Source organism: Sipha flava, unplaced genomic scaffold (assembly GCF_003268045.1).
Source record: "Sipha flava isolate LNK unplaced genomic scaffold, YSA_version1 275_pilon_pilon, whole genome shotgun sequence".
NCBI classification, from domain to species: Eukaryota; Metazoa; Arthropoda; class Insecta; order Hemiptera; family Aphididae; genus Sipha; species Sipha flava.
The window spans coordinates 140,064-157,821 of record NW_020272940.1 but is presented as its reverse complement, the minus strand read 5'-3'; the positions used below and the strand labels follow the sequence as shown (position 1 = coordinate 157,821).

At 35.1% G+C, this 17,758-nt stretch overlaps 1 protein-coding gene across 1 annotated transcript; it reads right to left on the bottom strand.

The window, feature by feature from the left end:
• Positions 1-229: 229 nt before the first annotated feature.
• LOC112685398 lies at positions 230-16,512 on the bottom strand. Its single transcript, XM_025557264.1, has 5 exons — positions 15,479-16,512; positions 7,572-7,722; positions 7,303-7,442; positions 1,883-2,068; positions 230-478 (listed from the first exon to the last, which is right to left on the bottom strand). The coding sequence occupies exons 1-5, from the start codon at positions 15,663-15,665 to the stop codon at positions 306-308; spliced, it is 837 nt and encodes a 278-aa protein (XP_025413049.1). The 5' UTR covers positions 15,666-16,512; the 3' UTR covers positions 230-305.
• Between the last annotated feature and the right edge of the window lie 1,246 nt (positions 16,513-17,758).

Here is a 17,758-nt window from a genome sequence, read left to right as displayed (position 1 = left end):
AAAATCATAACCGTTCGACAATATGTAAAACTGGTTTTATTGAAAAACCAAATGTGAACGATCAAAACTACGTCGATTTGAAATCCAAATACGATTTCGGTAGTGTATGAAATACTTATATTTACGTGAAACAGATAATAAGTACAAGCAATAGCAATTCGATTGGTGGTTGTAATATGTATTAACAAAATAGAATATATATATATATATAAAAAAAAAAAAAAGGAAATATTATACAACTCGTGTTAAATTATGTATTGTTAAAATGGACTCTAGATGGAGAGGATAAAATAACGGCTTCGCGTTTAATAATAAATGGCGGACAATCCTTTTTGGCTGCTAGATTGGTTGTATTCCAGGTACGCGTCGTCTGAGTTGTCCGCGAACCCGATCAGACCGAATTTCTCGAAACGCTTTCCCCATTTGCGTTTCGACGTGGCGTCCGACAAGGCCTCGACAATTCTCGACTTGAGCTCACCTGTGCGCACACAAACAAGATGGTGAAACGGAATGCAGTACAGGAAACGCGTGAACACTACGATTTTGATATTTTTTTTATTTTTATCGCGTCGACGGTCGGACGGAGGGAGTAGCCGAACGTTCCCATTTGGCCGAATTGGTTCCCGTTTGTGTACAGGTAAAATAGTGACAATTTTAATTTTTAACACAATTAACCTAAACTATTAAAAATTAAAATCTAGCGGGTCAATACGTAGAGAGAAAAAACAAAATTTTAAAAGCTATTTGAATGACATATAGATACAATTATTGTATCGATAAGATAAAATATAGAAATACAATACATTATTGATTACTAGAGACTAGCAAATTATCGATAACGATTGAGATATACTCGTACGTACTTATATCGCTGTATAGTGAATTGTATATATCCTATGTACGTATAACGATAATGTTCGTGAGCACTGTACAGTCTTGAATTACGCATCGTCATTTATACTGGTGTCTATAATATAACCTATATAAAATTATATATCATATTTTAATTTTTCGTTATTATGGACTTTATGTTCAGTGAAAAGGGAACTAAGTTATTGATTATTGACCGTTACAAGTTTGGGTTCTAAAAGAACCTTGCAGATAACATACAGAGGTGGATATGTACAAAGCGAAAATGTAAAGCTTACGTAAAATTGAATAAAGATTGTTTATGTGAATCAGTTTTAACACATAACCACGAAAAGGAAAGAAAATTGTAAAATTGTATTTATTATATTTTATTATTTGTATTTAAAGTGATGACAAGTTGACTTCGACATCAACGATTTAAAATTATAGATATTTTATCGTTTTTTTTTTTAACACACATTAGCGCCAAGCCCACGCCTACTATATAGTTGACAGTCCTAAGCCTGTGAGATTGAGTAGGAAAATGTGCGTAATTAAACGGGAACCAATTCGGCTATACCTAATAAAATACCTTTTTCAGATGGGAACCAATTCAGCATGTGAGTTTGGAGCTCGGGAACTAATTCGGTACCACCCCGGACTGAACAGGAAGAAGTTCAAAAGGTTCCGGGTATCAAAAGCACAGCGAGATTCGTGTAAGGATGGGTGGATGGGTCGAATTCGAAGTATACTTACGACGTTCGACCCGACAAGGAACTAGTACGCGTAAAGGGAGTTTGCGAAGTTTTCGTCGACCGATAGACGATATCGTTGAAGACGGACGACGAATTCGATTCGAACAGACGATCGGTAGACAGAACAGCGTTTACGTAAATCATACGCGGAACGAGTGCGCGAAAACGTATTGGTCAAGTTCGACAACCGTACGGATCGCGATCTCGCAGTTCGAAATGGAAAAAAATAAAAAAGGATCCTGATTATCGGTGTCTTACACACGTGGTGTTGCGCTTACCGGATAGCTTCTTGTTACAGACGATCGCATACGGCGGCAATGGTCCGACGCTGTCCAACACGCAAATGTCATCCACGTCCCTGTGCAAAACGTTTTTGTAATTGTAAAATGCCGTCGAGTCCACGGCCGCGGCGGTAACCTGCTTGTCCTGCACCTTTCTCACGGACAGCAAATGATTCCCGGTGTCTACAACACACGCGCATTTTTTTTTTTTTTACCGCAACAGTCGTAATTTTTTCAACCATTTTGAATAAGATGGTAGAAATGACAATAACCGATTATCCGAACGGGTATCGTTCAAATCTAATACATCGAAATATACCGTGAGTTAGATTGAATTCGCTATAGTGTTGAGCTCAATATATAGTAGGGATGGGCACGAAATCTGAATATCTGAATTATCCGAATATCCGGATATCCAAATCCGGATTTGAATCAAATTCTTATCCGGATTTTCCGAATTATCAGGACTATCCGGATTGATGGATTTGCTTTTTATGAGACTTCAGACTTACAAATATTTTTAATGTATGGTAAAATAAATTATTTTATTATAATGAAAATTTAACAAAATGTTAAAGTAAGTATTAAAATATTATTAGTATATAAAAATGAGTCATTAAACAGCAAAATCGAGTTGAATAATCCGGATACTCCAGATAATCCGTGAAATCCGGATTTAACAAATCCGAATAATTCGGATTTTTTAAATCCGGATATGCCTACCACTATTATATAGATCGTCCCACTGCGGATCAAAGCACTGGTAATTGGTCAACGGTTGGTTTTAAATTCAAAACCGAAAATGTTTCCAAAGAATTGTTGCCCAGGGCCGTCCCGAAGATGAAAATCAAGGCAGGGGGGGGAAATATGAAAAATGCTGACTAAAATTTTTTTACTCAATGTATGTAGTATAATTAACTATATGTAGTCGTATTTTTACTTTTTAACATGTATATATGTTTCAGTGTCGCACATTTTTAATAATTAACAATTTAATTATATATATATATATATATATAATAATACTTTATATTGTATAATAAGTAGTAAATTTTATTCGTGTATACACTGTATTACGAAATAGGTAATATTTGTTTTCCGTATGTAAAATTAGGTTCTTCTACTTTCTAGGCTGTAATGAAACAAGTCCGACTTTCGACGGATGTTTTTGTTGGGGGGGGAGACACCCCCCAATAAATCCCTTAGGGACGGCCCTGGTTGTACCGTATACGAGGTTTCTTCCATTGAACACTGGCGTGCGTACGCGCTCGTGTAAATAGTGAATTAAGAAAACTAGTAAACTCGTCGGAATTTCGACCAAACTTGTTTGTCGTGAAGATTAGTAATGTAGTAAAAGTTATGTTGAAGTCACGAAAACAATATTCTGTCAACTAATTTTATCGATCGACCGGTGTTAATTCTATGCGCAAGTTATTGAAAAAAGTCAAGCGGAAAATTAGTTATGTTTAAACTATATCGTTAATGTTCATCGATTATTAGTGCGAAGTTTTATTTTGGCTTTCGGTTATTTAACATCATCTCCGTTAGGTTTTGTGAATTTTCTGGTTTCGTGACAACAGCAGCAGCATGTTACAGTCAAAGTCGCACGCACGTCGTCGCATAGGAACGCGTTCGCCATACGACCGTGATTCGAAACGGAAAACAATTTACGAAATGTTACAAGTGCATAATAATACACTAATATTATATTAGTATTATAATCATTTACAGAAACGTTGAATATAATGATAATACGCTACGGCCGAGACTGCTAAGCCGCAATGGATTTCGACGTACCGATTATCTCCGACGTGCAATTATCGTGAAGAGACGTTGTCGTCGTTTATAATTGTATGTAATGTTTTCGAAGAACGCCGTCGCGAATAATAATAACATTGCAATATCGGCATGACCTAAATATGTGTAATGCGAGTACGCGCTGACGTCGGTCGATTGGGTTACATCGGTTGTTTTTTCATTTAGCTGTTTAACGTGACATTAGACATATTTTCTTCGGTTCCTTTACGGACGGAAAGGGGACAAATGTATCAATCGAGTCGATCGGCTAGATCATAGGTTCCCAAAGTGTGCACCGCGGCGCCCTGTTGCGCCGCGATGTCTGTATAGGGGCGTCGCGCCGTCATGAAATACAATCGGGTCTAACATTTTTCTTATAATTAGTCATGCTATGAGTTAGAGAAGGGCTCCCTGAAAAAACCTTAGATCAAAAAGGGCGCTGTGAGTCGAAAGAATTTGGGAAGCACTGGGCTAGATGAAAAAATTTGATTTTCGTTACGTATAATTATTATTTATTATTTTCATTATTGTTATTATTTCTCTTAACTTTTTTATTTTTTATTTTTTTTTCATAAATCAGAACATTATTATTACCAATATACGTGTTTAATGTTCTATTCTCGCGATTGATTTATTTTACTACGCATGATTCCGTGTTGTTTGCGAACTATTCGCGAAAAGGGTTTTGAACAGTCCACTGAAGTACACCTATGGTTTAGATATTAATTCGCAACACTCGGCCACGACGAATAATCTGTGATCGCAGTATTTTATGGCGTATGTTGCTTAGACGTGAGATCGCATACGGCCGAGTGAAAGAATAATGTTAATAAATTAGTTTGTCATTGTCATAGCAGCTGTGTGGTAGGTAAGTACTTTCTATTTTCAATTGAAACGAACTTTCTATAAAAAAAATAAAAAAATACGGTGAAAAACTTTTGAAATTAATTTTTTTATTTTAAACTCTGCAATATATATATTCTCACGACCACCACGATACAATGGACAAAAACTGGTTTTTAATTTATATTAAAAGTAAAATGTATCGAGTACATTTTAGCAAGGCTGGGCATTAACGAGTTAAAAGTTAAAATTAAATTAATTAATAAGTTACTTTTCTTTTAGTATTAACGTGTTAACTGTATGTTAATTTTATTTAAAAATATCTAAATTAAGTTAATTTTAGTGCAAAAAATAATGCAAATTATTAAATGAGGTTTTTAATATATTTATAATTTACTATTTTTATATGAATTTCCTGTAGACGAAAATAATATGACAAATAACTTTAATAGTCATTATATGGTCTATATTTTACTAATATATTTTTATAACATTGTTATTGTATAAACACTATAAACCCATGAAAATCCTAAGAATATTTTGTGAAAATGGTAAATACCATGAGAGCGAGTATTGATGGAGGATTAATTACAAAACAACTGTGCTATAATTTCCAATTTAATTTCATTATTCAACTAGCATGTGGTCTGTTCATATCTCGTTAGAATTTATAATATATTGTTATTGGTTTATTACTTTATTAGCTTATTATATTTCCGTGAAAGTTTATTATTTCTTTATTCATTAATTAGTTATTAATAGTTATTAATTAGCTAGTTAATACTTTTATTATCATTTTAAATTTCCTCAGTCATTTTCTTGAGCGTAAAAATACTAATATTATGTGAACAATTATTTATTTTTGCAAATTAGAAAATTTTAACTTTAAACTAAGTTAAATTACTTTTTTTTTCAAAGTTAACTTTTAACTTAACGAGTTAACGAAAAAAATATAAGTAACTTTTAATTTAACTTTATTTCATTATTATAAAATAACTTAACGAGTTAAAAAAAATCGTTAACTTGCCCAGCCTTGAATTTTAGTATTATTTTATGTTAATTACGCAAGACTACTGAACAAGAATAGGTACTTTGCGTAAGTACTAGTTTATATTGTGTACAATATTATAAAAAAAAAAACCAGTAGCTACATCTCAAAATATTGAAGCATTTTTAGAAATACACACGCATAGAGTTTGTACATAAAAGTTAATAATACTTTAAGTGCATTCAATGAGGGTGGAAAAAATCCCGTATATTCTATTTTATACTTTATTAGAAAATAATCTAACCTCACTTGATCAAATTCTCACTATTAATAATCGCCTTTTATTTAATCACCACTATTTTTTTTGTTGTCTGTGTAAACAATTCCGATCAAAAGGATTACTTCGATCTCCACAATCGTAAGGTATAATATCTTATAGGAAAAATGATCTAGTTAATAATTTTATAGGGGTTATTTTATAAAAGATTTAACAGTCTTCTCAATAATTACAAAAAATTGTCGAAAAATTATATAAAGAAAAAAAACGGCAACATTTATAATATGTAGATTTTCGACAAACTTTCTTTTAATTGTTATTTGAAAATGTATTATATAAGCGTTTGAATATTATGTATTGACAAATCGATAAAAATCATGAAAATCCATTAAATTTAAAAAATTAAAATTAAAATCCAAAAATGGTAATTTAAAAATTACTTTTCGAAATAAAATATACGTACATGGTGCGATTCCATTCTTAACGTACCGAACATTCTGTTGCCCGGTGTATAAACGTTTGTCGCGTTGAACGAATTACTCCGTGTGTAAACATACAATATATGTAAATCATAATTGTATATTATGTGACTATCGGAACGATATTTCTTGACGCGTAATTTAGTACAAATTTCGATGTTAAACTCGTCTAGCTGAGCGTGTCTCTCGCACTGTTGTCGACTTTGTTTCGTCGTTGTAATCATTACGCACGTGTACTTATGTACACAATTAAATAGATGTGTTTTTGTTGTGCGCGAGATAAGATCAACGATAAATATCCAACGTCGGACAGTTCATCGTTGAAAATCGTGAAAAAGTGCAATCAATGGTTTTTCGATCCGGTTCGAACATCATAATAGTCATACACACGACTTTAATACTTCCTGAGTTTCCAGGGTGTTGATTTAATCTCGAAGTTAGATGAAAGTTAAATAATGGGACGGAACGTGGTATTGGCGTATTATTGTGTAGGACCACTGAGGTTGCTCGAAAAATTGTTCTTCTCGGATTTATATTGCTATCATTACTCTTGGATAATATGGGAGTTTTGTGTGTGTATATGTGTGTATTTATTAAAGAACTACTGAAATATGATCATCAGCCGGTCAGCAGTCGGATGTCTAAAACGACCTTAAAGGTCACATTCAATAGAATGATATATATAATTGTACATTGTATTAACATATTATAATTAAAATATAGTCGTACGTTTAAGCAATGTTCGCCTAATATACAGAGAACAGAGGTGTGAATTGAACTTGAGTAAAATATAGGTTTTTTTTTTTTATTTTTATTTTAATTCAGTTTAAAAATTATTAATAGTAGTTTAATGAAACGAGAGGAAGCATAATGGATTAGTGGTCACGCGGAGAACAAAAATTAGTTGTTTATTAGTTTAAATCAGTATGTTTACGTTTATATTATTTGTTAATACGATACGTGATCAGTTATTAGATAATTCTGGGCGGCATGCTGACGAGATATCCTGCAATAAAACAGAATGTTTGGTTACCTATTGTGTTGCCGAAAAACGACGAGTTTTCGCCCAAAGACCTCAGTAACTTCTGTATCGTCAGGCTGCTGCTGAGCGAGTTGTTTCCGGTGTATCCCCAGCTGCTGCCTCTCAGGTCCAAAAACGACTTGACGGTTTTCCTGGGATGAACCAAAGACGGGAAAAAAGAGAAAAAAAGTGTATTAATAATAATTCGTCAAACTACGCACGATAGAAATATCGTTGCGTTGTTATTAAAGTAATTAATATGCTGTGTAGCTTGTCCTAACTCGACGTCCTTATGCATGATTATGTCGGAATAGTATCCCGGTCTTTCGGCCGCGTTCTTTGGATGCACAAACACCGGCGATATCGGCATCAGTTCGAACTGTTTGACCGGCAACTTTTTCATCTTCAAGTACTGCATCGGATTCATAAAACCTAGAACGCACGCACGTAAACGTATAGCATTTATTTTAGAATAATACATGGGTATTTAAAATGATAATATCATGTGAACACTGCGCCCTGCATTGATACATTACTGGTGGGAGGGGTATTCTTTGTCGAAGGATAAATGTCTTTCCGAAATATTTTGATGTTGATAAGAAAATAATAAAAAAAAACGCATATTACAATACGATTTGCATTATTTGTTCATCAGCAGAGCACTAACATTTTTATCATAATAATTATCGTTTTCAAATAAATTGTTATAAAAAATATCTAAAATACTTATTTAATCTTTTTTTTAATTTTTTTTTTTTTTTTATTATTTTGTCATTCAGTGATGTAGGGCAAAGTCAGTAGTCGAAAATACCGCACGCATCAACAAAATTACTAAATCGACATATACTACGGACACCGAACTGATACTGATGTTTACCAATATGCACGACGCATGATATTCGGTGTACCATAAAGTGACTCAATGACACGGTGTGTTATAGTTTATAACCATATTTCAATGTTATGGTCAACCATATTCCCATAGGATTATATTACACATACGCCGTATACTCTTAAAACTATTTTGAAAATTCACTTTTTAAGTCTCGAGCACTGCGGAGAAGTATTGAATGTTATTAGTTTTACAGGTTTTAATTTTGCCCTTATTTTGTAATTTTGTAATTTAATTTTGTAAGGTATTCAGTTTTCCTTCGAACATTCGTGTATGAAGTATATATTTATTGACGGTGTACGGTATACGTATTTACGGCGATATAAATTTATTTGAATAATTTGTATTCGCATTTCTGTGAAAAATGAAAATGTACGCGTTTCAGTTGTTTGTTAATTTTTATAACCCTTTACTTCCACCATTGTTTGAACCATAAAAATGTCAATGTTCAGACATTCGTCGGCGTGGTTTACTCTGGGACGAAACTAGGGGGGATAAAAGACGAGTGTTCATCCCCGGTCGTAACATTTTAGAGGGTGTAATTTTTTGTAATTATTAAAAACAAATTTCATATTTTTAACTTTGTCGAATACTGTTATTAGGTTAAAACTCAATAAGTATGATTACATATTAATTATTGGAAAAAAATTCTCGAGAAGAGTATTTGATTATTGGTCTACGGTACGGCGTAATTTTAACATTTTCCCCGGGCGTAAAAATTTCTGGTTCCACCTCAGGGTATACTGCCAATAAAATCGACAGGAAAATCACTGTTTCTAACGCATGTGTACACCTCGTCGGCCACCGGTGCATCGCGAAGCAGTTTCGACTAACCAACGGAATACGCGGTTGCAAACGACTATAATTGTAATCGTTCATCTGCAGCAGCTATGCTTACCGTGCCGTGGTTATACAATGTTGTGCATTTCAATTACGTAACGACGGCGAAAAATAAAATCCCGTGTAAATATTCCGTTTCACGTGTTCCAGAAGTTCTCGTACCACGAGTGACCCGTATCAAAGCATTTCACGTACCTAAGAAGTTTGCCCGCACGAAAATAAATTGTACATAATACATGTATTATTTATTACCGTTAGTAGATCGCGACTCTTTATATCAAAAGAAAACAATGTTTTTTTCAACGTATTTAATGTTCCAACAATAATTGGTCATACGTTATCAATTGTATGAATATTAATAAAAATAAATATTTACAATTTGTTGGACGTGATAGCTTTGTGCGCGTAAAGTAAGCGTAGGTACGCTACAAAATCGTTCGGCTAGTTACATCTATTGAAAATTATTATCGGACTAAAATTATTATTTTTTACCTATTACGAACCCGAAAAAACAAAAAAAATATATCTTTCGACTGGATATCAAAAAAATTATAAATTTAAATGAGTCATAATTTTTACTAACCAATTTATTTGAAATATGTCAAGGACGTGTATAGTATTAAATATCTGTTTGTATTTCAAATTGTTGACTCGTAACAATACAAATACGTACATTATATTATACTTATACATACTATTTAAAATATGGAAATAATAGTTATTGAGAAAGATAATTATAAGCGATAATGTAAATAATTTTCTGATGATAAGCTTTGTAATGATATGTTTGTTTTTTTATTTTTTATTTGTATAGACGAATTAAATTATAAATTATAACGACTACCGCGGTGTCAGTGGTGGCTCGTGAGGTTCACACAAAGTAGTGTAGAAATAATTTGTAAGATACCTATGTGTGTAGATGGGTAAAAATAATATTAATTATTGTACAGGTACGGGTATACTTACCAACATATAATTCGTTATTTTATGATAAATCGGAAAAAAATAACTTAATATGTATAAGACATAAACACGAAATCTTATTTCCACGGTTGACGCGACACGCCGAACGAAAAAAATTAGTCCGGTGCACAAATCTAATGCCCTCCAAACGACCATGTATTAGGTACTAACCGACGTGTATTCCGTTAGTTATTGGATGGTTATTAGACACACTTCTCAATACAAAAAGCTGCGAAAACTGTATTTTTTTAACATATATTTTTAATAATTACTGACTATGTGCAAAATAACCGATTACAGTTTACCATCTAATAATTTTTTTGGATGGTTCAAATGCTCTTGTAAACCGTAATACAAGCCACCACTGCGCGGTGTAATTTAAAACAAAAATTTAAGTTGAAATGTTTGAATATTGTTGAATATTTAAGTACCTCTTATCAACTCATTAAGTTTTGTTATACCTACTCGCTTGCTATAATTATAAATATATTTGTTTTTAACTTAAGTGGCTTTATTAATTATAAACATTGAAGGATATATTTTTAATATTTCCTTTTTCATGATTGCTAGTGTCGGCGTGGCAAGTGCCTACCATTAGTAGGAGGCCATCTTGTTCGCCAGTTTAATAAAAAGGAAGAGTACAAAATAATAATAATTAAACAGTGAAATTAAAGCAATAAGTGGACTGTATAATTTAAATAAAACAAAATGCATGAATAATAATAAATAGTTGACTGTAAAATATAAATATAAATACGTTGCCTGTTTGGCACGTGCAAGTAATAAATATAATAAAATTAAATGAAATAATTTGTCTACGCAGTTTTACACATACAATAACAATTAATGCAAGAAACGAATGATATAATTTGCTTTCGACCGCAATGTCCGTCGGCCTTTACGCAATAAGAATAGATGTGATCGACCAATACTTACATGTGATCGTGTTCGATGGCGGATTTAATCCCATGTGACCGCACAGGCACCGTGACTTTCACAATTGAAAGGTACAGGGCAAAAACGATAATAGTCGATTTTTTCAAATTTTATTTTACGGATTGATTCGATAGCAAATTAAAAGTATTGACTGTTGAGATCAATATAGTGAAAAAATCTTTCAGTCTACAATTATCAAAGGGAAAGTATGAAGTATACTGGTAAAGAAAGATAAGACGACTTAGGTTTTGCTACCCTGAATAATTTACAGAAATAGACTACTACCAAATTTCCTCTGTACTTTTCAATTGCCTATGACGGCACACTGCAGTGTACAAAACAAATAAAAACAAAATTCACAGCTCTCGGTACGTGCGATAGTCAAAGCACATCAGTCACCAACGAAGATGAATTCACGTGTCTGCAGCGAAACATTACTCGCAATGACCGCTAATAGACATGCCTAAAAAACCAAACTATTAACTCAACAGTTGAAGGATAAATACCACACGATTGAACATGAAACAACGTGGTTTTCATTTGAAATTTACTGCAGATAATGACTAAAACAGATTTTGACGTATGTACCGCAAAGGCACGAAGAGGACGAAGAGATGGTGCCGACGGCGTTCACCAAGAAGGAGTCCATGGCCGCCGGACACAAAAATGATGATAAAACGCTTCAGTCAAACTAGGACTAAAATACAAAAAAATTATCGAAACTTTGTGGTGCAGAGAAACGACTTCAATTTTTTTTTTAAATATGGCCGGTACATTTTTAAAACGTGGAATAACGAACACATTTAATTCACAGACGGGAAAACATGGAATTCAAAATTTATTTGGCTTATTGAATTATATTTTAACAACAACCGCGATGACGATAGTAAAATTGAGATGTTAAAATGTACACAGACTGATGAATGCAAGGCATTTGATGCATACATTTACATACATTATACAATAAGGACCAAGTAGATAGTGCTATAATATCATACGAATTTTAGACATCTACTTAGTAATATTTGTTACGCATAGATTTTTTTAATGTCTAAATTAGAAAAAAAAAATTAAATCTAATCAATGTCTATCACAATAAATTATTTATTCTTGTAAAATTATTATTTTTCTATACAATATTTCTTTGAAGGTTTCTGCGAATCGTCATTACTATACTGTAAATGTTGTACAGTTTACACGTCAAACACTTTCGATGTTAAAGAGGGAAATATTATCGAGTTTTTGAACTAGTTATACTAACGTATAACAAGACGTCAAGATGTTATATTGATACAACATAGACTGCGTGAAAAAAATTCCATTTCGTAGATCACTATAGAACTGTAAGGACATTATAATCATGTTGGTTAAGATTTTAAACGGTTCAGAAATCGAATGCCAATAGTTGTCTAGTAGGAACACAAAATTGATAAAGTTATTTTAATAATCATTTGTGATGGCGATCCAAGTCTATTGTTGCGCGTACAGTTGTAGATCAATATAATCATATTTATTTCATTATTTTTTATTTTATTTATTTTTTTTTAATTTGCCATTATTCGCACATTACAGAAATGCGATTACAAATCATATTAAAACGAGAAATCCGTCAAAAGGAAGATACGGTAAACGAATATATGTGTACGCGGTGCAATTTAGAAAAAAAACAATGTTTAAATTGTAAGTGGATAGAACTCCGATTGATAAAGCGCATATGGTTCGGTCAGGACCATTTTGTGCGTGGGATGAACAACCGAACCGTTTCGGACGTATACATAAAATATAAAAGAAAAAAAATAAGGACGTTCGTCCGTGTCTGGGTGGTGAACCGTATGTAACGTACGAACGGTTTGCAAGAAAACTAATGTTGGTCTCCGCGTACGACCGTAAGGGCAAAACACGATTGCGTACGTTCGTTATCGGCGATACTTTTTTAACCTACACGATTCCGTACGATTTTACCCGATTTTTAACTACACGGATTGCGTACGTAGTTTTAAACGTTGATGCCAATTTTCATACAGGTATTGGTGTATACCACATGCCTATACGAGAGAACTTGAAAAAGTTAATAAATATTTTGTGTTTTATCGCTTTTATTATCCATGTTTATTGTTAATGATATCAAATATATCAGATATAACGAAATTTTGTTATTTCCGTAATATTATACGGTATTTTCCGAGTTTCAGTAAAAGTAGTAAGTTATATAGATGTCAGGAAATCCAGATTTACGCATTTTCAAATAATTTATCAACAATAATTTTATTCAAATAAAAACTGTCGATTTTATTTATTTATTAATTACTTTTTGTTTATTTAGTTATCCTCATTATATTTATTATTTTATTGTTAATTCTTTTTACGAACTATTATTATATTAGTTTATATTAGTACATGCATTCTATATTTATTCTATACAATACGGTGAAATTGTAAATTGTTCAACATTGCAAACAATTTCATACGCAATAATGTTGCCAAAATGGACAAATGTACGCAATCGTGTTCTACCCGACCGTAATCCGTACAAACTTTCCTCGCCCGTCCGCAAACGACGTATCGGTTTCGTATCGAAGTTCCTCTCAGTAAATTTTAATCCGATCTCGACGTTTTCAAGTGTTTACGACGGAGCGTATCGGACGGCGATTTATGTATACGGACATATGTACACACCTAACCTAAACCTGTCAGCCTAGTCTGTCCGTATGCCCATCTTGTGTACCGCTCGGCGAAACCTGTCGACCTGTTTGGCACACATAAATGAAACGTCGCATACTGTATTACGATCGTGTACATAACGCCGCGCCGCAGTTTTGAATAATATAATTAACGACTAATTAACGCGCACGCACACCGTCCTACTATGATAACGATAACGATTGATAATTGTTGTAATCTAATATCCGCGTACGAGAACATTCCGGCGATATCGTAACCGCCGTTTGTGTAAACATCGAAACCGAACGGGTTAGGGTATTAATATAATTAGGGTGTTCTCCGGAAAAAAATAAAAAAATTAACCCCAATCGTACACACCAACATCGTAAAAAACAAAGCGAGTCCGTTGCTTATGTATGCGTTTACTATTATGGTCGATAATATCGGCATAACATCGTAGATGTCTTTTCGACACCGATCCGTGCACGTGGTGTACCGTTGATAACGAATACCAGTGTTTCGCGGTCAGCACACGGAACATTTGATCGAAAACGTTGCACAACAAATGCGCGTTCGACGGTCTTGTATAGTGCCGCAACTACCGCGGACTCCGCCTTATAAGATTTAAAATATTTTTATTGAGGTCCTCTGATTCCGCAATTGTCATGTATATGTATATATACGTTTTACGATCGTTAAAACCCGAATTGTGAGGTGAATTAAGTATATTGTTTTTGTGTAATTTTCTATATTCCTATTGGGCATATAAGCTGATTAAAAGTGATGATGAAGGCCCTCAAAATTGTAGTCACGACTCTGGTCTTATAGTGTGTACGTTCTAACGGTGCGAGACGGAGAGAAGAACCACAACAACACGCCTTACGGTCAGGGCCGTCCCTAAGATGAAAATCAAGGGGGGTGATTAATATTAATAAATGCCAATTTTTTTTACTAAATGCATGTAGTATAATTAACCATATGTAGTCGTATTTCTACTTATTAACGTGTATATATGTGTCAGAGTCACACGTTCTTAAAATTGACAGTTTAATTATATAAGTATATAATATTTTATATTGTATAATAAGTAGTTATATAAATTGTATTCGTGTAGTCACTGTATTACGAAATACGTAATATTTGTTTTCCGTAAGTAAAATTAGGTCCTTCTAAGCTATAATGAAACAAGTCCGACTGCCGACTGGTGTTTTCGTTGGGGGTGAGACACCCTCCCTCAAGACACCCCTTCGGGACGGCCCTGCTTACGGTGCGACGAATTCGAGTGCGAATTTATACGCATATCGTTTAGCAGAAACGCGATAGACGTATTATCGCGATCGAACACGTCGGTTTTGCTTGTGACGTTATTGCCGTTGCGCGCACGGAATCGCGTCTATGAGATGCGCGCGCATAATTCTCGGCTGGTTGAGCTACGTCACGTGGCCAGAAAACGGCCGGGGACCGTGTTAGCGCGACGCGAGAACGGCTAACGACCGCATTACCGTGCGAACGCGATCGCGTTATTCGATTACGGCGCAATAATTTAACAATGATAACATAACGTCCGATAACCAGTAAACATTCAGCGGCTGCGACACCGATTATGTAATATCGTTCGATATGGTTATGCGGATTCTCGCACCAGCACCGTATTTAGTCAAGGGCGAGAGGGCATGGGCCCGGGGCGCAATTCCAAGAGGGACGCAAAGTTCAACACTATTTATGTAATAGAGAAACCCGGGTCCGGGGGTATATCTTAATTTTTACTGCGGTATTCATTAAATTGTTATCATTAATTGTGTTTAGTTTTTAATAATTTGTAGCTCCTGATTTCCGGGCTCGGAAGGGATCATCCTTTCCCCCCCTTATCTTGAGGTTCGGGTCCACGCGGCTTACCTAAATCGGCCTCGTTGAGGAGAAACGGATCCGGGCGGGCGTCGAACAGGTCGACGGGGTTTCTGGACTCGTACTGCAGCGTGGCCCTAACGTCCAGCGCCTCTTCCAGGTAATGCGCGACGCACTCGAACATCTCGACGGGCAAGCTGGGCACCAGGTATGTAATCAGTCGCAGCGACGGGTCCATGACGACGCGGTAGTTTTGACGGCCGTGCCCTGCGAACGCTCCGGACGACAAAAGTTATGCGATCGGGACGTTTTCGATTTCACGATCGGAACGCGAACGTCAACGACCGCGGAACAGATGCTCGTGAATACGATCGGCGTGGAGAGCGAACGAAGCGCTAACTTTGTTACGATCGCTTTTGTCGGACAATCGTTACGATATCGCGGTTTGTTCATGAGGCCGAGCCGATTTACGTTGTGGAGCGGGAGTGGGCTAGGCAACGGTGTTTGGACATTGACTTTTAGATAAGCCCGGTGGTGGCTGATAAACCGAAATGTATACACCACGCCGTGCGTTCAACACGCGTTTCGGTCGTTTGTTTTCACGTTTATTTTTTTTCTTCCTTTACAACAGATAACGTCCGCATCGTCCAGACACCACACGTGCGAACTCGTTACATTAAAACGCACACGACGTTGAAACACCGCGTCGTCATCGATAAAACGGACAAAACGATCCATGTTTATTGATCGCTAATTCGCTGGACTCGATGCTATTGCTCCGTAGACGGACGCGAATCGAACGGCACGTTTCTGTGTACGCGAAGTGTTTGTTTTGCTGCAGTAAAAGCGGTACGGAATAACAATCGCAGTGCAATAACAGAAAACGAGAACGGACCATGATTATTGGATTAAATACCTGTTTGAAGACGTTAAAACGTGATGTAATAGAACTTATATTATAATCTAGAGATTCAAAGTACGCGGTTTCGTGAAAACAACATTTAGATATTATTGTTGATGCACACGCACTATTTAAACAAACTGTAATGATTTAGTGTGTACATTTACAATGAGTTCTGAATGAGTGTAATACGTGATCAACGACGTGAATAATAAATAAAAACCATTAATTACAAAAAATTAAAAAATAATCAAAAAATTAAAAACCCCATCGAATAGCATTCTTCATCCTGTCCCAAATGTCAAAACCAATGCGGTTCGGGTTTGTAGTTGAAATTTATAATGCATCTCGTTCATCGATCGCGTATAATCCATTCGTTGACACCGTTGTTTTAGTTGTTTTTTGTGCAAAACAAAACCGTATAGGTCAGAGATTGAACAGCACGCAACAAAGGCGATTAGGCGATCTCAGTGGGTCGAATGAAAAAAAATAAAAATATCAACAACAAAGACCGATGTAAATATGAATTACAATAATCCGTGTCCACGCGACGTTACTTAACTTTTTCCAAACGACTTTCGACGTTTTAGCACATCCGGGTATGCGCGTATATCTGTTCGAGGTGCGAGAGAGAGAAAGAGAGAGCGTGTGCGAGCGTGAGAGGGAGAGAGAGTGCGTCTGTGTGTGAGAGAGAGAGAGTGACAGACGGACACATCCGTCTTCAGCGGTATGTGTTTGAACGTGTACAACAGTGGCAGGGGTGAATGGAGGAAAATATTTTGGGAGGGTTTTGAAAATATGTAATATCTATGTTAATAAATAACATGTTTTATTGTTCATTATATACTGTATTTGCAAGTATCGCGGAAAACTTAAAAAAAAAATTTTTAGGTCAGGTAATCTTTTTCGGGGCGGGGTTGAATGCCTAAACCCTTCCGTTAGGTTAGTTGAACAGCGGTAAACGATTCCCGGTCGGATCATCGATGATACGTATGCGAACGATGATTTATACATTACAATAACAATAATAATAATAATAATTATAATAATATAGTACAAATAATAGTACGATTAAAAAAAAAATAAAATAAAAAATAAAAATCCTCGACGTGAGCAAGAGCAATCCAAACGAACGAAAGTCCCACCGACCGACACGATAAAATACAACACGATTGATGAAACCTTCGCCCGTCCGTAACGCACTCGAAATCGATGCGACCAGTGCCGCGTAAAACACTTTCGATTTTTTTAAGTTTTCGAAAAACGCGCGCGTCGACGAGAAGCGCGATGGGAAAAAAATGCGTACCCGCGAGAAACGAACGCGGCGGACACGACGACAAATCGGCGAAATTAAAAAACGAAAAAAAAAAAAAAAAAAAAACACCATTGTCGGCAACATTGTCGCGATTCCTTGTCGGAGAGAAAAAGAA